This window comes from Desmodus rotundus, chromosome 5 (genome assembly GCF_022682495.2).
Source record: "Desmodus rotundus isolate HL8 chromosome 5, HLdesRot8A.1, whole genome shotgun sequence".
NCBI classification, from domain to species: domain Eukaryota; kingdom Metazoa; phylum Chordata; class Mammalia; order Chiroptera; family Phyllostomidae; genus Desmodus; species Desmodus rotundus.
The window spans coordinates 150341524-150363172 of NC_071391.1; the positions used below are offsets into that span (position 1 = coordinate 150341524).

General features: G+C 41.3%; 1 protein-coding gene across 1 annotated transcript in view; it reads left to right on the top strand.

Moving 5' to 3' along the window:
* Positions 1 to 342: 342 nt before the first annotated feature.
* The window catches only part of ALK (ALK receptor tyrosine kinase), a 630248-nt gene continuing 608941 nt past the window's right edge, over positions 343 to 21649 (top strand). The window contains exon 1 of the mRNA XM_053924484.1: positions 343 to 1952. Coding sequence (XP_053780459.1) covers positions 1268 to 1952 — 685 coding nt within the window. The 5' untranslated portion in view covers positions 343 to 1267. The remainder of the gene's footprint in view (positions 1953 to 21649) is intronic.

The window sequence follows — 21649 nt, forward strand, 5'->3', positions numbered from 1 at the left end:
CAAGCTCTTGTTCACACTGCAGAGAAATAGGGCAGGGAATCTGGTGGAGAGGGAAGGAAGGAGAGAGGGAGTGGTGGAGGGAGGGCGGGATGGGCTCTGTGCTTTTCTCAATGAATGCCGAGGCCTCTGCAGATTTGCATAGGAACCGACATCGCCGCGCCATTGGTTGGCAGCTGCTAGAGGAACGGGGCAGGCCTGCGTGGGTTTGGCCGTGGTGGGAGGTGGCTTCTGAGTCCCACCCCCGCCGAGTCCCCGCCCCCACGAGGCGCGCGCTCGCGCCTCTGCCAGCTAGCTGCAAGTGGCGGGCGCCCAGGCAGATGCGATCCAGCGGCTCCAGGGACGGCGGCGGTAGCAGCTGGCACTTCCTGCCGCCGCTGTCTGGAGGGTCGCAGGGCACCGCGGCGCCTTGTGGCCTCCCTCCCGCCAGCCTACCCGAAGCCGTGGGGGCCGCGGGTGCGTGAGGACAGGGCGGCAAGATTTCGGGCTCTCCTGCCCTGAATGCGTTCACTCTGCTGCTGCCGCTGGGGCTGTTTTGGTGGTGCCTGAGAACTCCGAAGAGAAGGGACTGGAGGAGAGCAAGGACGCTACAGCAAACTTGCGCCTGAGCCTCCGCTGCACAGTGCGGGGGCTCGATTCAAGCCCAGAAGTTTAGCAAGCGGTGCAGTCCGAAGAATTCCCGCAGCAGGAGGGTTCTCGTGAAGCAGTCCCCGCCCTTGCCACCCCTTACCTCCCGAAGAAGGGGCGAGAAGCTCAAAGGAGCTGAAGGAAGTGCAGCCACCGTCCAGAAGAGCAGACAGTGGGAGCCACCGTTCCCGGCTGAAAAGTTGTGGAGGATTGGAAGCCAGTCCAGAGCAGACAGACCACAGCTCAGGCCACGGGGGGCAGGAGAGGACGGCAGCCAATTGCCACCTCCCTTCAACCTTAGTAGTTTTTCTTGTTCGGAGCAGGAGCACCGCGAGCCAGCTACAGACGGGGGCGCGGCGCACCGGAGGCACAGGGTCCCAGCTGGTGAGCCCAGTGCGCCTCAGCTTCTCTTGACACGCCCCTGAGCTTCCAGCTCCGTTTCATTGAGACTCCCGCTGGCCTCCTTGCAGTTGGAGGAAAGCGAGAGAATCAGTCGAGTGCACGAGCGGTTCTCCAGAGATCAGGTGGAAGGAGCCGTTCGGGACCAAAGACTGTTTGGAACCTCTTTCCATTTGGGAAGCGAAGGGCGAGGCTGGATTCCAGAGAGCCGGGAGCATAGTATAAATAACCTTTCCGTGGCGGGATGGCAGCCATAGGACTCCTATGGCTGCTGCCGCCTCTGTATTCAGCAGCAGCCTTGGGCCCCGGGACTGAGACCAGGACCGGGACCGACCAGCGCGTGGGCTCGCCGGCAGCTGGGCCGGCGCTGCAGCCCCGAGAGCCGCTTAGCTACTCACGCCTGCAGAGGAAGAGCCTGGCAGTGGACTTTGTGGTGCCCTCGCTCTTCCGTGTCTACGCTCGGGAGCTGCTGCTGCCGCCGCCTTCCCCCTCGCAGGCAAGGGATGGCCGGCCGGAGGCGCGCGGCTCGCTGGCTCTGGATTGCGCCCCACTGCTTAGGCTGGTGGGGCCACCACCGAGAGTCTCCTGGACAGGGAGCACCAGCTCACCAGACCCGGCGCGGGCGCTGTCCAGGGTTCTGAAGGGCGGCTCAGTCCGCAAGCTCCGAAGGGCCAAGCAGCTGGTGCTAGAGTTGGGAGAGGAGGCTATCCTTGAGGGCTGCGTCGGGCCCCCAGAGGAGGCGGCTGCAGGGCTGCTCCAGTTCAACCTTAGTGAGCTGTTCAGCTGGTGGATTCGCCACGGCGAGGGTCGGCTGAGGATCCGCCTGATGCCTGAGAAGAAGGCGTCGGAAGTAGGCAGAGAGGGAAAGCTGTCAGCAGCGATCCGTGCCTCCCAGCCCCGCCTTTTCTTCCAGATCTTTGGGACCTGGGGTGAGCAGCTCCCGCTTTAGCTTGTCGGGATTTGGTTTTTTTAGACATCAGTTTGCAGCCATTGTCAACTAACTTCCGTTTCCAAAACCTCAGCCTCTGGCTTTTAGCGCCCTTTTCTCCTTCTACAAACCTTCCCCCCCCACCCCCCCCCCCCCAGTTCGACCATATTTTCTTATTTTCTCCATGAAGGCAGTCATTCCCCAAAGGTCTTCCTTCCTCTCCAGCAACCAAATTGGGAGAAAAGTTTTCTGCTCTTGGCAGAACGCCTCCTCCTGACTTACACAGGGTCCCAGCCCAAACTGGATGCCCTTCTTTGGAGTCTTGTGTGACAGCTGAAATACCTCTATTATTTCTGTGTTTCAAGTTTAGTTTTAGATCTGAGAACTACTGCCCATCTTCCCTTCCTCTAGTTCCTCTTCCCGTCCACCACAAGTTTGGGTAATGTGGTACACTTTCTCAGGGAATGTAGAATTCCTCGTCACATTGAACTCCACCCAGCCGTTTCTGTCAAATGTTGGGTTGCCCAGGGATTGCCTCTTCTTTAGTTCATCTTACCCCCAACCCCATCTGCTATCTACTTTTAAACTCCTGTTATTCCCCTCAGATGTTGTTGGGACAGTGCCGGAGGGACCACGGGGCAGGGCGCAGGAGGGAGATGTGGAGAGAGGGAGTAAAGTTGCCAAGATTGCCTTTCTGTGAGGAGTCACTGTGGAGTCAGGGAGGGAATAGTTGATTTCTGTTCCTTCCCCTGCCCCCTTCTCTCCAACTCTTATCTTGAATGTCTGCAGCGGCAGCTCTGGATGACTGTCTCTGGCAGGCCTGTTTCACTGCAGTTCTGTCTGCTGGAGACTCCTGAAATGAGGTTTCTGTTTCATTTACTCTCTCATTTTCTTCCCATATTCACTGAGGTGTGTGTGTGTGTGGGTAGGCACTTACTTCTGTTTCTTCCCATAGTATCTTTTGACTGGATAACCAGGTGGTTTTGGAAGGCTATTTCTTTTGTAAGACCACTGGGGAAAGACTCGTGAATAAAATATACAATGTAAATGAATGAGAAAGCACAGAAAAGAAACCATGCCTTTTAAAAGCCTACACCAATTCCTTTGAGCAAACCCAGCATCTTTTATGTCATTCTTATCGTCAGAAATAAATGAAATTCTTATGCTCCACTGGTTACTAATGTCTAGTATTAATTGGATGAAAAGCATGAGAAAAACCCACTGTAGAGCTACAAGTATCTCCCATGCTTGTCCCAACACACACGCATATTCCCACATACACCCAGTACTCTCATGCAGCAGGGATATTCAGAAGCTGAGGCTCCTAAGTCATTGCACGGCAAACATACTGGTATGTGGTCCCCAAGCAAAAACAGAGTCTAGATGCATATTTTAGCGTTAACATTAGTGGCACTGACATCTAAAATGACCCCTTTGTGCTCAAGGCTGGAATATGTATTAATGCATAGTGAAAGGCAAGGTCTGCTTTCTGTGAACTGAGATAGGAGACCAATACTGTTGTCTCACCACAAATACTTTTGTAAAGAATAGCTGTGTTTTAATGTCATTGTGACTTCTGTGGTTTATACATACAACATTCTCTTTTAGTGCCTAATGTTTTTGTAGTGGATATAAGAATGACTTCTCTGGGAATGTGGATTCCCCCCCCACCCCGCAACTTTCATGTCTATGAGCATCTCTAGAGCTTTACCATTATCTCTTCTAAATGACCATAGGCCCTAGCAGTCTAGATCAGCTATTGTTAGATGTTGGCAACAGGCAAAAGGGGTTCTTTCTTCAGCCCTGAGCTTGCCTATTATGAACAGGCAGGTTGCATGAAGTTATTAGAGGGTGTCTCTGAAGAGTCACACGCTTATTGCATTTGAAGAATATATTCCAGTTGAGCCTCAGATAAGAGATGAAGCTGCTGAGTGGGGGAGTTTCATGTAGCTTCAAGAGCTGCTCTGATACTGAGAGTAGGGAAGCACTGTGAGCATCCCAAGTCCTCCCTCAGCAGCACAGTCTATTTGGCAGCTGGACCAAGCCCTTATGCATCATTTGACACATCTAGCAATCCTGGTTTCAGAAAGAGCCAGGATTCTGCCATTAAAAAGCTAGAAATTTTGGCCAAGCATTTTTCAGCAGGATTGGGATCAAATGATAATTGATAGAACCAAATAAGACACTAAGCGTAACTGGATGAGTTCCCCATGACCTCGAGGGAGACAGACAGCTTATTGAAAAGCACTTTGGGCCTTGTGGTGATCACACTTGGAACAGGCTGCGCTCTCCTGCTCTGAAGCATATGCTGTCTTCAGTTAGGCAGCTGGCCATGCAGGACTAGCCTCTTGTCTTCCCACTGCCTCCCCAGCCTCATGCAGATACAGTCTCCGCTGCAAGACCTCTCCACGGAGGGAGTGGACACATCCTGCTATATCATGTTTCATGTTTGGGGCAACATATGTCATTGTGGCTTCATTCATTTTCTTGTATGAAAATTTAAGCTTCGGTTATCACACTTGGATTGATTTTACTATTTATCACGTTTGAGGAAATGAGTTTATTCATTTTATATAGGCTGTGATTTATTGAAAAAGCATTTAACTCCTCCGTGACATAGAATCTTCAAGTATAAAAAGGGAAAATAGGCACAACTCAGTTTATATCGCCCTGCTTCTGCCCAGATGACTGGTGGTCTGGCCTCGAGGGGCACAATGATGAGGTTATCTGTGGGGAGGGAAGGGGAGAGGATGGGTGTCCTGCCACCCCTTGTGGTAAGGGGCCTAGAGTAGCCATTTGTCTGACTGACAGTAGCTTCCTCAGTCTAAGCGGGATCATGACTAGGGATGGGATAAAAGTGGAAAAATACCCTGTCAGGACAAAGCGGTATCTTTGTATTGATTGTGGTTCGGGTTGTCTGAGAGGACAAAAGGATTTCTGAGACGCCTTATAACACGTGACATGCTAATGTTTTTTTCTATGTGGATTGCTTTGAACTCACAAATGGGATCAGTACTTCAAAGTCAGAGGTGGGTCCCCAGAGCACCCATTTGAGGGGAAGAGGTAGAGAGACAATTGCTGGGACTGTACCGGTGGTAGTGCACCATCAGCCCAGACCTCAGAAAGAGGTCTGCCTGGAGGCTACTACATTGCTCTCGGCTGCACTCTGTAGCCTGATTTGTAGATGTTTTAACATCTTGCATGATGACTTGTGGTGGGATAGGAGGGCCTATTTCCCTGTGAGTACTCCCCTTCTTCCCATTCCAGGAAAGGGGATATATGACTGGGGACTTCATGTGTACTGTGGAGAGGCCTGAGCAATTTAAAGTAGATGTGTGCAATCTAATACACCTGACTCTTGACCTCATATATCTGTCAGTCCCTTCCCATTTCATTTCTGGAGAGGACAAAGAGAGTGAAGGAAGATAGAGGAAATTGGAGCTCTCAGAAGGGATATCAGTTGTTGGAAGTGAATTGGGAGAGATGGAACTAGTTCAGAGAAGAGCAGAGAGCTGATTTAAGAGTTGAAGGGACTGATTTGTGATGAAAGATGAAAAGAATTAAATATATATGGCTGGGCTACGTGGTGATGAAGAGGAAGGTGTGGTAACAATCTATAGATCTCTGAAGAGGGAGAGCAGCAGTGAAGGAGAGGAGTTATTTAGTGGGGCCCATAGAAGTAATAGAATGATACTTTCAGAAGGAAACTTCAGGTAGGGTATCAGGGAAACCTTATTTTCTGAAATTGATACTCCCTTGCTAGGGAATAGAATTCCAAGGGAGCAGAGAGTAAGGTGAGATGTGGGTCAGACAAGCCACGGAGTTCATAATTAATCAGTTCTATATTTTCAAATGTTGAGAAACCATAGGGACAGGAGAGCTGGGATGGCGAAGTGTCAGGAACCAGGATCCTTTGGGATACAACTCTCCTTTCTATTTCATTTCTTAATTTTTAATTTTTTAAATTTTCAATTACAGTTGACATGCAATATTATATTAGTTTCAGGTGTGCAACACAGTGATTAGACATCTTGGGATATAACTCTTGAGAGCCTTTGAGTATTGGTGTTTCCAGGGGAAAAAGAAAATAATTGCATATGTATTCAAAGTTGGTAGCAAGTGTTTATAAGAAGGTTGTTAGTGAAAAAAATATTTTGAAATTACTGGGTTTATTCTTCTCTGCCCCCAGATTAAACACAGGGTATTTCTCCAGGCTGTTGTTTGTATGCCCAGTGGGAGGAGGCACACTCACCAAAGCATTCAGATGCATCTGTAGGTGTGCGCATCATCAAGGCGTTGGGCAGGGCAGGAGGTACCTGGGTCTTGAGAAGATGAGCTCGGTTCTAGATTTGGTGGTCTCCTACTGGCTCCCCGAAAACCCTTTGCAGTGCTGAGAGTATATATGGCTATTTGAAAAAAGAAGTTCATCTAAATCCAATCGATCCTTTCACAAATGTGCAAAAAGGAAAAAGTAGGAAAGCGTTATCATTAGTAAAAATGAATCTTTATAAGGAAGTTTATCTGCTGGAGGTCAGGAGGGACTAGCCTGCAGGGAAAAGAGAGGGGAATTGGATCAGCAGAAGTTGCAGTCCCTTGCCACTCTTTGGATTATCGCTGGGAATTTGCCCAGCTTGACTCCTAGAAGACATTTTGCCTTTATGACTATTATTACCATCCTGTTATGGGACTTTACAGTTTATAAAGCATTTTCATATTTATTATTTTTACCAGTCCTACAGGAGGCAGGGCAATGGTGCCGTCTGGAGTTGCACAGTCCTTATTCGTGGCCATATGTGGCAACCCTGGCAGCAGCAGTTGTGAGACTGTGGGTTTCCCATGCAACTAACTTGCAATTCCTAACAGATGAGAGGTGGGCTCTGGTGGAAGTGGGGAGAGTGACCAGAGTGGAGGTTTCTAGTTCCTTGCTGTGGGAGGCCTCTTTCCCAGGATTGTGGATGAGAAGGATTGAGGTGTGGTATTTCATTAATTTTTATCAATTTGTATCCTCATATTCACAGTCCAGTTCTTTTTCTTCTACAGAAAGAAACCAAGCCTTAACTTTATAAGAGTATGAAATCTAATACTGAGGAAGATGAAGATAGAGGCATTACAGAGGGGTAGTTTTCAGATAGTGGATCCTCCCTGAGAGTGACCTCTGTAGTTCAAGCCCCTCCACGCCCTGATAAGTGCTGGGCCACTGGCCTCTGGAGACTCCTTTGTTGTAATTAGCTGGAGCTGTGTCCTTTTCTTACATTCCTAGCCTCATCATTCATTGTCAAGTGGAAGGCGGGAAAGAGCGATGGAAAGTACCAACTGGTTAATGGACATGAGCCCATTAAGAGCAGTTAAACCTTTGAGATTCCATGGAAACACCTGGCTCAAGGATCTGAGTGGGAGGCTGCCCCAGGAAAGTGCCTCAACCTGAAAGAAGCTGTTACACAGCATCCACACAGCATTTTATAGGTGATGTTTTTTTTATGAGCCGTAGCTGAGTGATTGCCTCCCAAAGAAGCACATGGACATCATCTCTGCTCGGGAGTAGATGAAGAACAGGGAGAATTGGTGAGAATGGTTATAGGTGTCCAGGAGTCACATGGAGAGAGCTGTGAACGAAGCTATCAAGGAGCCCTAGGGATGCGTTCTTCCTTAGAGACATTATGTGTCCTCTGGTCTAGCAGGTGGCCGGTGTTTCTTAATCCATTGGTGACCTGGCTCTTTCACACAGGTCAAAGTGTGAAGAAGGAGAAGTTGAAAGGAGGTTTTGGCCTGGCAGTGAGGTAGTGAGGGGGTAGGAGCTATCCCAGTACCTTGTTCAGTGAGCCAAATTTTTCAGAACAACTTTTTTTTTTTCTTCAGTAAATCTTGTGAAGGATTTTCCAGCTGGGCTGTTTTGAGCTTGGGTCTTTCCCCAGGGGAATCCTATCAGAGTCACTCGGTGATATAATGAGGCATTCCGGAAAGTGTAAGGGCTCAGACTAGATCAGACTAGACTGAAGGGGAGCTCCCTCAGAGAAGATACACCCAACACTTACCTTTGTGGTTAAGGGACAACAGGTGCGTGCAGAAGTAGGCAGTCAGAAAAGGGCTAAAGGCGGGCAACTAACCAAAGGAAAATTTAAGCCATTGGCTATAGTTTTCTTTTCCTCTTATTTATCTTTTATTCAGTTTTCGTTGGCATGTAGTTCATGAGGGTAGGCATGGGCAGGCCTCCTTTACAGATCCTTTCCACATTCTCAGCCCAGATCATTAAAGTAGGTGTTCTGTGGCAGAGAAGACACTACATTAGGAGACAGAAGACTTAGATTCTATTATGATATTTGCTTTGAAATCTTGGGAAACTCCCTTAACCTTGTTGAGCCTCTGGGTCTTGGTTCCTAAAGGAGGTAATACAAAACTTGTCTTGACTACCCCATGGAATCTCTATGAGCATTACGTGGGGTAACTTATGTGCGATGCTCCAGTCTGGATTATTTAGAAATATATATAGAAGGCAGTAGAGAAAAGAGTATACGAGATCATAAAAAGTGCTGAGAGTCTATGGTTTCAACCAACCCTTGGCTTTAGGAGCAGCAGTATAAAGCTCCCAGACTTTGAGGTAGGTCTTGGGGTTCAGTTAACAGCAATAGCTCAGTAGTCCTGAAAGGGGGTTATGTGGCCCCTCCCCAAGGTTTCTCAAAATGTGAGTTTTATTTTTCCACTGGAGTCAATTTTCTGAATTCCAGACTTTTCTGGAAATGAATCTCTGGTAGTGGGACATAAGAACTTGCATTTAACATTAGATTTAAAAAAAAACAAAAACGAGGGATGACAAATATACTCAATTGCATTGAATGCATTAATCTCTGTACAGCTTGATGAGAATTCACATGTGCAGAATCCATATGATCACTGCTCAGATAAAGATACACAACATTTCTAGCATCTCAGAAAGTTCCCTCCTGTCATTTTCTAGTCTGTATCTCCCCACACCCAAGGTAACATCCTTCTGATCTCCATGTCATCGGTTAGTGCTGCTTGGTTTTGAACTTCATGTGGATGGAAGTTCATATCACCTGTTCAGGTTTCTTTTATCAACATGACTTCTGTGGGCTTCATCAGTGTTGTTGTGTGTACCAGTATTCTTTCTTTTTTTATTATGGTGTTGTAGTCCCTTATGTGAATGTAACACAATTTATTTATCCATTTTCCTACCAAGGGTTAGATTTATGGAAAAGTAAATCTAAAGGAGTCTCTTCCAAATAATGGGTGGCGTAAGTCCTACATGTGGGGTTGGAGCCCTGCTCTACCATTTACTGGCCCAAGGCTATTTATTTTCTTGTCTTTGAACTTCAATTTTCTTATTCGTAAAGTGAGAAAAATAATACCAGTCTTCCAGGGTTATTGTGGTAATTAAATGGGATGAGGCATGTAGCAGTCCCTGACACACAGTTAGTATTCAAGAGTGTTCGTTTTCCCTCCGTTCTTGATTATATTTTTTTCCCCTTCATGGCCAGAATGGAGACTTCAGGAATTTCCTGAAGCAGGGAAGGGGAACTTGTTTAGGAGTGACATCATTAACTCACAGAGGTAAAAGTAATAATGAAGGACCATTAAATTACAGGTAATAATTTTTAATAAATGCTTTTATTTAAACTTAATACAATAATTTTAATAAAACAAATATTTTTACACTTTCAAAATTGACAACGAAAATAAACTATTCAATAAATAAATTAATTAATTAAAAAAATAAAACCTCTTTGGTCTCACATCCAGATCAATTAAAGAAGAGAGAAAACCTCATGCCTTAGGGCAGCTCGGGGCTTGCAAGGGGCCCTCTGGCTGAGACGCAGGCTTGGCTGCTCCCGGGGCCTCACTGGATTCCATTCAGCCCATAGGCCAAGGGAGTCCTGGACTTGGCACCACACCCTCTGCAGCCTTACCTGTGCCTTCTGTCATTGGACAAGCCCATTGGAACCTGGCTACTTTAGTGGCCATGTACCTGGAGCATTGGTGTGGCAGCTGAACTGGGTTGTTTTCCAGATTGGTACATGTTAGCTCCTCTTTGGCACTCGAGCTGTTCTGATGTGTGGAGCAGGCTTTACTGTTACTGATAATGTGGTGCGGGGATGCGACTCCAATAAAAGGTGACAAGAACAGCAAATCACCCAATAGCAGCTAGAGACATTTCAACTTTTCAGTCTTCGTTTTCCTCCAGGGACAGTTGACCCTGGCACTTGGGTGTTCTCCTGTGTCTGAATTACTCCAGTATAGCTCTTGGAGCAGCACCACTACTTCTTGTCATTATCTACCCCCTAATGAAAGGAATTATGTACTGACCTCAATTAGCCTTGGAGTTCACTTTTAATTGGGGAGCATTACTTGGATGGTATGCTGTCAGGGGTTCCTGTGATCCATCTGTTTGACTACCTCTTCATTTTTCTAGAATTACGTGGGCTCTAATATATGATATTATCTATGCCATCAGGACAAGGGAGATGATGCTCCAGTTGGTGTTAAGTCCACAGCACTGAGGTTTCGTGAAAACACCAAGCAGTGGCTTAGTGGCTTCAGTGCAGTGATGCGGGGCACGCTGAGCCTGGTGGGAGTGAACACTGGTCAGACCACGCTCTGTTACACTGCCCTGGCTGCTGCAGGAGCCCATCTGACTCACCAGGTTTCCAGTCTAGACGTCCACAGACTTGAGGATTGGTGGGATAAATTTTCTTCCAACCGAACAATAGGACTGATGGTACTTTTAGGGATTGTCCTCAGGAACTTGTGGAAAGAAAAGAGGACAGATGAAACAAAGAAAAATACAGATAGTAGAACAACATGAGCAAATGGAGTTTATCTAGGAATTTTTAAATCAGACTTTTACAAAACACTCCCAGGTCTTGTTGCTACATAATTAGGTTTCAATAAGAGTCATACACTCTGTGAACGAGTTAAGAACCTGGAGATGAAGACTTAGAGCATATTCGCCTGGATTTTAGTTCAAGTATTTACTAGACAAATTTTTCCTCTGTCACAGAAACGTGGGACTCTTCAGGATTTGAGATGACCTCGAGTGTTTAAGCTGATGTGATCTGCTCATTATAATTCTTCCCCGTAGTTATGGGAATTGTATGAGTTTTGGCTTTAAAAGAAACCTGACATGTATCTCCCCTAAATGAATGTCTATAGGAAAAATGGACTCTCTTTAGGGAAAAGTAAAAGCTACCACAGAGAGTTGGGGCTTATTGGTCTTTATTGTGACCTTTATTCACTGCCAAAAGCTGTAATTCAGAGAACTATTCTGTTTTTTAAAAAATATATATTTTAGGAGAATTTAAGTAAGTAAAAAACTTTCCTACTGTGACTGTAAAAAATAAAGAGAAAAAAAAGTGTAGAGGAGACAGAAAAAGGTGGACAGAGAAACAACCACATTTTAAGAAAGAGACAAAAATGACTGAGAATAACGGAGATACAAGTGGAGAAACAGAAGAATGTGAAAGAAGAGGCAACCCAGGAAAGCAGAAGGCAAGAATGGTCTCCTGGGCACGGAGATGAATAGATACAGATGAAGAGACCAAGAGAGTGACAAAAAGAGATGGGGGAAACAAGGCGGGAGGAGCGAGGGCACGTTTGATTATTTTGATGGGGAGGGATTCTGATCTGGTATCAAAATCTGCACTCCGATTCCATGGCCAACATTATATGATGTTTATTTTCAATTTCACTGAAGTATAACTCACATATGATGCACCTATTTGAAGTGTACCACTTGATTTGTTTAATAAACCTAACACCTGTACACCCACCACCCTAATTAGGATACAGAACATTTCTGTCAACCCCCGGAAGATCCTTCTTGACTTTCTACAATGAACCCTCTCCACTTCCTGTTTTAGGCAACTTTGGATTTTATTCCTATCACACTAGATTAATTTTGTCTGTTTTGGAGGTTCATATAAATCATACAGTATAGTCTCTTTTGCGTCTTGCTTTTTTCATTTAGAAAATGCTTTTATTTGTGTTTTTTTGTGTATTAGTAGTTTATTTGTTTGTTGCTGAATAGTATTTCATTGTATGAAAACATCACACTTTTTTAATCCACTCATCTGTTGATGGACATCTGTTTTCAATCTGGACTCTCAAAATAAAGCTGTTGTAAACATTTTGTGTAGAAGTCGTTTGTGGACATATGTTGTCAGTTCTCTTAAATCCATTATGGAATTGCTGGGTTGTGTGGTAAATGTATGTTTAACTTTATAAGAAGTGAAAAGCTGTTTTTCCAAGTAGTTCTACCACGTTATACTCCCCACAGTAATGTGTGAGAGTTCTGTGTGCTCCACATCCTTGGGAATACGTGGTATTGTCAAACCATGGGAGTATCTCATGGTTTTAATGGATCTTTCTTTGTATGGGTTATCTAATACTGCATAGGAAATTAGCCTGAAACGTAGGGGCTCAGAACAACAAGAACAACAGTAATCCTGTATTCTCTTTTATGGTTCCTGTGAGTTAGGAATTTCGGGGCAGCTTGACCGGGTATCTTTTGCTTGGCCTCTCATGAGATCGTGGTCAGACACTAGCCACTGCCGCAGTCATTTCAAAGCCTGACTGGGGCTACGGGGCTGCTTGCCACGGGCCTTGCTCTTGCAGCGGGCTGTTTGTGGGAGGTCTCAGTTCTCCAGGTGGTTCTCCCCATAAGGCTGCCGGAACATCTTTGTGGCATGGTATCCGGCTTCCCTCAGAGTGAGCATCTATTGAGATGGTCATATGATTTTTCTTTCTTTCTTTTTTTTCTTTTGTAAATATGATGAATTGTAGAGTTTGGTTTTTTAAAGGATGAATTAGCTTTACATTCCCAGGATAAACCCCACATGGTCATGATATATTATCCTTTCTATACATTGCTGAATCAGTTTACTACTATCTCATTTAGGATTTCTGCATCTTTTATTCGTAAGTATCATTGGTCTGTAGTTTTCTTGTCTTGTTTTTGACAGGTTTTAGTTTTGACAGGTTTTGTCTTTTACTTGATCTGGGTAATGCTAGGCTCACAAAATGACTTGGTAAATAAATGCTCCCTTTTCTAATTTTCATGGAAGAGAATTGCAATTTTTTCTTTCTTAAATTTTTATTGAGTAGAATTTGCCACTGAAGTCATCTTGGCCTGGTAAGATGGTCTTTGTTGGAAAGTTTAAATTACCAGTTAGATTTATTTTATAACAATTATAGGATTATTCAGATTACTTATTTCTTTTAAAGTGAACTGTAACAGTTTGTATCCTTTAAGAAATTGGTTCATTTCATCTAAGTTGTCGAACTACTACAGGTTAAGTTGTTTGTAATATCCTCTCTTTATGTTTCTATGTCCGTAGGGTCAATAGTGATGCTCCTTCTTTTGCACTTGATACTGGTAATTTACATCATCTCTCCCTTTTCTTTGTGGTAGTTCTGGCTAGAGGTTTACCAATTTTATTGATTCTTTTTAAAAAACAGCTTTATATGATACCAATTTCTTTTTTAAAATTTTGACTTGATTGGTTTCTGCTCTTATTATCTTTCTTTCATTTTGTTTGGCTTGAGTTTAATTTGCTCTTGTTTCTAGTTTCTTAAGGTGAAAGCTTAGATAATTGATTTAACACTTTCTTTCTTTTTCTAATATAAGCATGTAATGCAAAAATTTCCCCTAATAACTGTTTTAGCTGCATTGTAAAAATGTCATTATGTTATAGTGGAATTTCATTTATATTCAATTAAAATAATTTCTAATTTTCCATTTGTCTTTCTCTTTGACTCATGGTTATTCATGTGTGTTTTAGTTCAGGATATTAGGGCATTTTCCAATTATCCTTCTCTTAACTGATTTCTAGTTTAATTCTGATATTATCTGAGAACATGCTTGGTTTGATTTCAGTTATTTAAAAATGTTTAAGGTTTATTTAATGGTCCAGAGTATACCCTGTCTTGCTGAATGTTTCACGTACACTTGAAAAGAACATATTTTCTGCGGTTGTTGAGTGGAGTGCTCAATCAATGTCAGTTAGGTCAGTTTGGTTAATAGTGTTGGACAGGTCTGTGTCCGCACTGATTTTCTGTCTGTTACATATATTACCAGTAGAGGAGTGCTAAAGCCTCCAAGTTTTGCGTTTACTATTTTTCCTTGCAATTCTGTCAAATTTTCCTTCATGTATTTTGAATTATTAGGTGCCTACACATTTAGAATTGAGTCTTCTCTTGATGATTTGACTCCCTTATTATTGTGTAATATCTCTTTTCATCCCTGGTGGTATTCATATTTTGAAGTTTGATTGATATTAATATTGCCAGTCAGGGTTTTTTTTTTTGATTAGTGCTTGCATGGCGTATTTATTTTATACTTTTACTTTATGTCTTTATTTAAAGTGAGTTTATTATAGGAAACATATAATTGGGTCTTGTGTGATTTTTTAAAAATTCAGTTTTATTTATTTGTTTAATTGAAATATTGGGGTGACCTTGGTTAATAATGTTAAATAGGCTTCAGGTGTACAGTTCTACAGTACGTCATCTGTATATTGTGTGTGTGTTCACTACCCCACGTCAAGTCTCCTCCCATCACCATTTATACTCCCTTTACTTTCTTCTACCTCCCCGCTTAAGAATTTAGTTTTATAATCTTTGTCTTTTACTTGATCTGTTAAGCACTAGTATTTAATGTTATAATCAATATGTTGTATTTTGGTCTACCATTTTATTATTTGTTTTTTTGTTTGTTTGTTGCCCCGTATTCTCTTCCTTCCTTCTTTCCTTCCTTCCTTCCTTCCTTCCTTCCTTCCTTCTTTCCTTCCTTCCTCCCTCTCTCCCTCTCTCCCTCCCTCCCTCTCTCCCTTCCTTTCTTTCATAATATAAGTCTCAATACCATAATTTGAAAAAATCTGGTTGGAGAAAAATGTCAAGAAGTACAAATGCAGATTTGATACATCTGACCTTTTTTTCTCTGCAGAAAAATAAATGTCAAATAGCTTAAAATGACAGCCAGGATGGCTAGAGATTATTAACGTGCTTAAATAGTTAGGGAAGAAACATAATTTAGACTTAAGTCTACTTTATGTAAAGAGTCTGACCTAGGAGAATCATAGGCACTTTTAAGGAACCAGTATAAGCAGTGATGTTTACATTTCAGGAAGCAGAAAATGTGAAAAATCAGAATAGATTGAAGTGCTAAATGATTTGTGATAGGTAATAAGAACATCAAGATAGTATTTTGCAATGCAAAATTGTGTTTGGGTTTTCCTATCTGTGTGGCGTGGTATATTGGCATTCCAGAGAAAGACCCACAATCCCACATGTCCTTTCTTTTGATAAAATACAAAATATTTTATAGTATGTGCTTTTTCACTTGTATCTCTTATCCCCATTTTACTGAAGACATTTTATTGTTAAAACAGAAGGAGGGAGAGTCATCTTGCTCCAGCTGTGTAAATCCTGATAGAAGTATAATCCTCCAGCCTGGAGTGTAATTCTCTACTCAGCCTCATACTCAATTATCATCAGAAGCAGCAGCTTCCCTTTCATAGTGGAGGCTCTGAAAGGTGGTTTTGTTTTTAAAATAACTGTGAACACGAGTTAACCCATTTACTTCTGAAAGGACACAATATTGCACTGTGTTAAGAAAATAGAATGTAACGTTAGTTCTCAGTCTGGTACTCAGCTTCAGAGCTTACTAGTTACAAGTTTTTAAGGTATGACAATAACTTAATTTTTCTGCTCTTGGCATTCTCATCTATAAAATAGAGATTATTATAGAATTTGTTTTATAGGGTTTTTATGAGGAATAAATGAGATGATTTTAAGAAAGAGTATAGTATTAGCCCCTGCTACATGGTTAAAACACTGAAAATATTACCCATTATCTTCTGTTTTATTACTGTTGTTTTATTAAAAAAGGGGTTTCTCTCCTTATTATTTTTTGGCTTTCTTTTCATATCATCTTTGCTGAAATCTAACTATACTTGAAATTAGTTTACCTTGTAAAAAATAAGCAAGTAGAATAGCCAAAGGAAATATTTACATATTGTGGACTAAAACAGCCTGTTTCCTCAAACAGCTAAAGTCATCAGAAAATCAGTGTCATCCTGTTGTGTATTTTCTCAGGATTCCATTAGGAATCAGTAAGTCTTATTTATTTTTAATGCCAAATTATTTTAATTAAGTCATGAAGGTTATTTCTAAATTCTTTTTAAATTTAATTTATTTACATTTTTTATTATATTTTTTACAATGATACTTTTTATTAAATCATTTTTTATTGTTATTCTATTACAGTTGTCCCAATTTTTCCCCCTTTGCCCTCCTCCACCCATCCCATCCCCCACCCCACAGTCCTTTCCCACACTATTGCCCAGGTCCATGGGGCATTCGATTACCATTTGGTTACCTGATACCATCCTCCCCCTGCAATTACCGCACTGTTGTCCAGGTCCATGAGTCCTTTTTCCTTTTTGCTCAATCCCTCCGCTCCCTCAACTTTACTGTCATCTTGTTCTCTATCTGTGAGTCTGTCTCTATTTTCCTTGTTAGTTCAGTTTGTTCGTTAGGTTCCACATATGAGTGAAATGTATTTGTCTTTCTCTGTCTGGCTTATTTCACTTAGCAAAATGTTCTCCAGGTCCATCCATACTATCTATTGCAAAGGGTAAAATTTTCTTCTTTTTAATGGCCGAGTATTGTTCCGTTGTGTAAATGTCCCATAGTCGTTTTATCCACTCATCTACTGACGGACACTTGGACTGCTTCCATATATTGGCAACTGTAAATAATGCTGAAATGAACATAGGGGTGCTTATGTTCTTTCCAATGAGTGTTTTGGGTTCCTTCAGATATATTCCCAGAAGTGGGATTGCTGGGTCAAAAGGAAGATCTGTTTTTAATTTTTTGAGGTATCTCCATAATGCTTTCCACAGTGGGTGCACCAATCTGTATTCCCACCAACAGTGAAAAAGGGTTACCTTTTCTCCACATCCCTGCCAGCACTTTTTGCTTATTGATTTATTGATGATACGCATTCTGACAGGTGTGAGATGATACCTCAGTGTGGTTTTAATTTGCATTTTTCTGATGATTAATGACATTGAGAATCTCCTCATATGTCTATCCCTGTATGTCCTCTGTATGTCCTCTTTGGATAAGTGGCTATTCATGTCTTTGCCCATTTTTTAATTGGGTTCTTTGTTTTTTTGGTGTTGAGTTTTGTTAAGTTCTTAATAAATTTTGGATATTAACCCCTTATCAGATGTATCAAATGTTCTCCCATTCTGTGGGTTGTCTTTTTATTTTGTTGATGATTTCCTTTGCTATGCAAAAACATTTTAATTTGATGCAGTCCCATTTATACTTTCTTTTGTTCCCCTTGCCTGGGGATATACATCTGGTAAAAAATTGCTATGAGCAATGTCCAAGATTTTGCTGCCTATGTTTTCTTCTAGGATTTTTATGGTTTCAGGTGTAACATTTGAGTCTTTGACCCATTTTGAATTTGTTGTGTGTGGTGTAAGAACGTGGTCTAGTTTCATTTTTTCTGCACACATCTGTCCAATTTTCCCAACACCATTTATTGAATAAACTCTCTTTAGCCCGTTGTGTGTGCTTGCTTCCTCTGTCAACTATTAATTGACTATAAAGTTGTGGGTTTATTTCTGGGCTCTCTGTTCTTTTCCATTGATCTATGTGTCTGTTTTTATGCCAGTACCATGCTGTTTTGATTAATTACTATGGCCTTGTAGTACAGTTTGATATTGGATAGTGTGATTCCTCCAACTTCGATCTTGTTTCTCAGGATCACTGTGGCTATGTGGGGCCTTTTGTGGGCCCATATAAATTTTTGAAATAATTGTTCTTATTCCATGACATATGTCATTGGAATCTTGATAGGAATTGTACTGAATCTATAGATTGCTTTGCATAGTATGGACATTTTAATGATGTTAATCCACCCACTTATGAACATGGTATTTGTCTTCCATATATTCATATGTTCTTCAATTTCTTTCCTCAGTGTCTTATAATTTTCCAAATACAGGTGTTTTACTTACTTGGTTAGGTTTATTCCTAGGTATTTTATTCTTTTTGAAGCAATTGTGAATGGGATTGTTCTCTTGATTTCCCTTTTGGTTAGTTCATTATTGTCATATAAAAATGCAACTGATTTCTGGGTATTAATTTTATATCCTGCTACTTTGCTGAATTTATCAGTTCTAGTAGATTTTTTTGTGTAATCTTTGGAGTTCTCTATGTACAGAATCATGTTATCTGTAAATAAAGACAGTTTTATTACTTCCTTTCCAATATGGATGCCTTGTATTTCTTCTTTTTGTCTGATTGCTGTGGCTAGGACTTCCAGTACTTTGTTGAATAAGAGAGGTGAACGGGGACATCTCTGTCTTGTTCCCAATTTTAAGGGGAATGCTTGTAGTTTTTGCCTGTTGAGTTTGATGCTGGCAGTGGGCTTGTCATATGTGGCCTCTATTATGTTTAGATAAGTTCCCTTTACTCCCACTTTGCTGAGAGTTTTTTATTATAAATGGGTGCTGGATTGTATCAAATGAGTTTTCTGCATCTATTGATATGGTCATGTGGTTTTTATTTTTCCTTTTGTTTATGTGATGAATCAAATTTATTGATTTGTGAATGTTGTACCAACCTTGCAATTCTAGAATAAATCCCACTTGATCATGGTGTATGATCTCTTTGATGCATTGCTATATTTGGTTTGCTGATATTCTGTGGAGGATTTTAGCATCTATGTTCATCAGGGATGCTGACCTATAACTTTCTTCTTCTGTACTGTCTTTATCTGGTTTTAAAGTTAGGATAATACTGGCCTTGTAAAATGAGCTTGGGACCTTTCCCTCCTCTTGAATTTTATGAAATAGTTTGATAAGAGGTGTTAGTTCTACCCAGAATGTTTGGTAAAATTCTCTGGTGAAGCCATCCAGTCCAGAGCTTTTGTTTGTTGGGTGTTTTTTGATAACTGCTTCAATTTCACTAATCTATTTATTCAGATTCTCTGATTCTTCCTAATTTAGTTTTAGAAGATTGTATATTTCTAGAAATTTATCCATTTTGCCTAGGTTGTCCAGTTTGTTGGCATATAGTTGTTCATAATATTTTCTTACAATCCTTTGTATTTCTTTGCTGTCAGTTGTTATTTCTCCTTTCATTTCTGATTTTATTTATTTGGGTTATTCTCTTTTTGTCTTATGAGTCTGGTTAAAGGTTTGTCAGTCTTGTTTATCTTTTCAAATAAGTGCTCTTGGATTATATGATTTTTTTGTATTGTTTTTTTAGATTCTATTTTGTTTATCTGCTCTGATCTTTATTATTACCTTCCTTCTACTCACTTTGGACTTTTTTTTTTTTTTTGGTCCTTTTTCAAGTTCCTTTAAGTTTAAAGTTAGATTGTTTATTTGATGTTTATTTGAGCTTTTTCTTGTTATTGTTTGTTTCTTTCCCTCTCTCTCTCTCTTTCTTTTCTTTTCTCTCTCTCTTTATTTCATCAGCCTGTAATGCTATGCATTTCCTTTTTATTTTTCTTTCTGTGTGTCCCACAGATTTTGGATTGTTGTATCCTCATTTTCATTTGTTTCAAGGTATCTTTTGATATCTTTCTTGATCTCATTGTTGACTCATTCACTATTTAGTAACCAGTTATTTAGCTTCCATGTAATTGTGTGTTTCTCAGTATTTTTCCAGTAATTGATTTCTAGTTTTATAGCACTGTGGTCAGAGATGATGCTTGATATGATGTCAGTCTTCTTAAATGTACTGAGACTTGTTTTGTGTCCTAACATGTGGTCTATCCTAGAAAATGTTCCATGTGCACTTGAAAGGTATGTATATTTTGCTGCTTTGGAGTGAAATGCTCTGAAGATATCAATTAAATTCATTTGATCTAGTGTGTCGCTTAAGGCCACCGTTGTTGATTTTCTGTCTGGAAGGTCTGTCCATTGAAGTCAATGGGTTGTGAGATCCCTAACTATGGCTGTATTTCTGTGGATCTCTCCTTTTTTGTCTGTCAAGATTTGCTTTACATACTTAGGTGTTCCCATGTTGAGTGTGTAAAGATTTACTAGGTTTATATCCTCTTGTTGATTGTTTCCTTTATCATTATGTAGTGTCCCTTATCTCTTACTGTGACCTTTGTTTTAAAGTCTGTTTTGTAGGATATAAATATTGCTACCCCAGCTTTTTTTTCTCTTTCCACTTGCATGGTATATCTTTTTCCATCCCTTTACTTTTAGTCTGTGTGTATCCTTCGACCTGAGGAGGGTCTCTTGGAGGCAGCATATATATGGGTTTTGTTTTCTTTCAGTGCCGGTGGATGCCCAACCAACTGAGCCACACTGGCCAGGGCCTGGTCTTGTTTTCTTATCCATTCAGTTACCCTATGTCTTTTGGTTGGGGCATTTAAGCCATTTAAATTTAAGATGATTATTGATAGATACGTATTTAGTGCCATTTTATTGTTAGACTATTTTCCTCTGTTTTTCCCTCTTCTTCTTCCTCTTCCTCTTCCCCTTCTTCTTCTTTCTCCTAGTCTTCCTCTTCCCCTTCCTCCCTCCTCCTTCGTCTTCTTCCTCTCCTTCTCCTTCTTCTCCTCCTTCTTCTAGCAAGCCCTTCGACATTTGTTGCAGTAGTGGTTTGGTGTTAACACACTCCTTTACCTTTTTCTTGTTTCAGTCTGGTTAGCTCTTTATTTTTCCTTCAATTTTAAGTGATAGCCTAGCTGGGTAAAGTAGCCTTGGTTATAGGTCCTTGCTTTTCATCACCTTAAATATTTTATGCCATTCTCTTCTGGCCTGAAATGTTTCTGTTGACATATCAAATGATAGTTTAATTGGTACTCCCTCATAGGTAACTACTTGCTTTTCTCTTGCACCTTTTAGGATTTTTTTCCTCTTCTTTTAGCCTTGTTGTTTGAATTATAATGTGTCTTGGCATAGACCTCCTTGTGTTGAACTTGTTTGGGCCTCTCTGAGCTTTTTGGATTTGTGTGTCTTTTTCCTTCACCCAGTTAGGGAAGTGTTTGGTCATTATTTCTTCAAATAGTTTCTCAATCCCTTGCTCAGTCTGTTCTTCTGTCATTCCCATGATGCAGATGTTGTTATGTTTCATATTGCCCAAAATGTTTCCTAAGCTCTCCTCATTTTTTAATTCTTTTTTCTTTTTGCTGCTCTGCCTGGGTGTTTTTTTCTACCTTGTCTTCCATATCACTGATTTGATCCTCTGCTTCATCTAACTGACTGTTTTTTTCTTCCAGTTTTTATTATTAATTTCAAATATTGCATTATTTCCGCCTGGTCCCTTTTTATGGTTTGTATGTCTTTTTTCATGCTGTTGAGTATCCTTACAATCATTATTCTAAACTCTGAAAAATTGCTTGCCTCTATTTCATCTAGATCTTTTCTGGAGAATTTTCTCGTTCTTTCATTTGGGGTCTGGTGTTTTTATTTTTTTTTAATTTCTTCCCATTTTGGCTCCTTCTTTGTATTTGTTTCTATGTATTTGGTATATCTGCAAAGACTCTGGGACTGTCCTATGTCAGACGATGCTTGTACTAGCCCTGGGCAACCTGTTTGGACCTATCTGCAATACACAGATTGTGGCTCCCTCTCCTGGGCCTATGGCATGCAGAAAGAACCAAGCTGCACACCAAGGCCAACTTTTACTAGCACCAGCCCGGGGGAG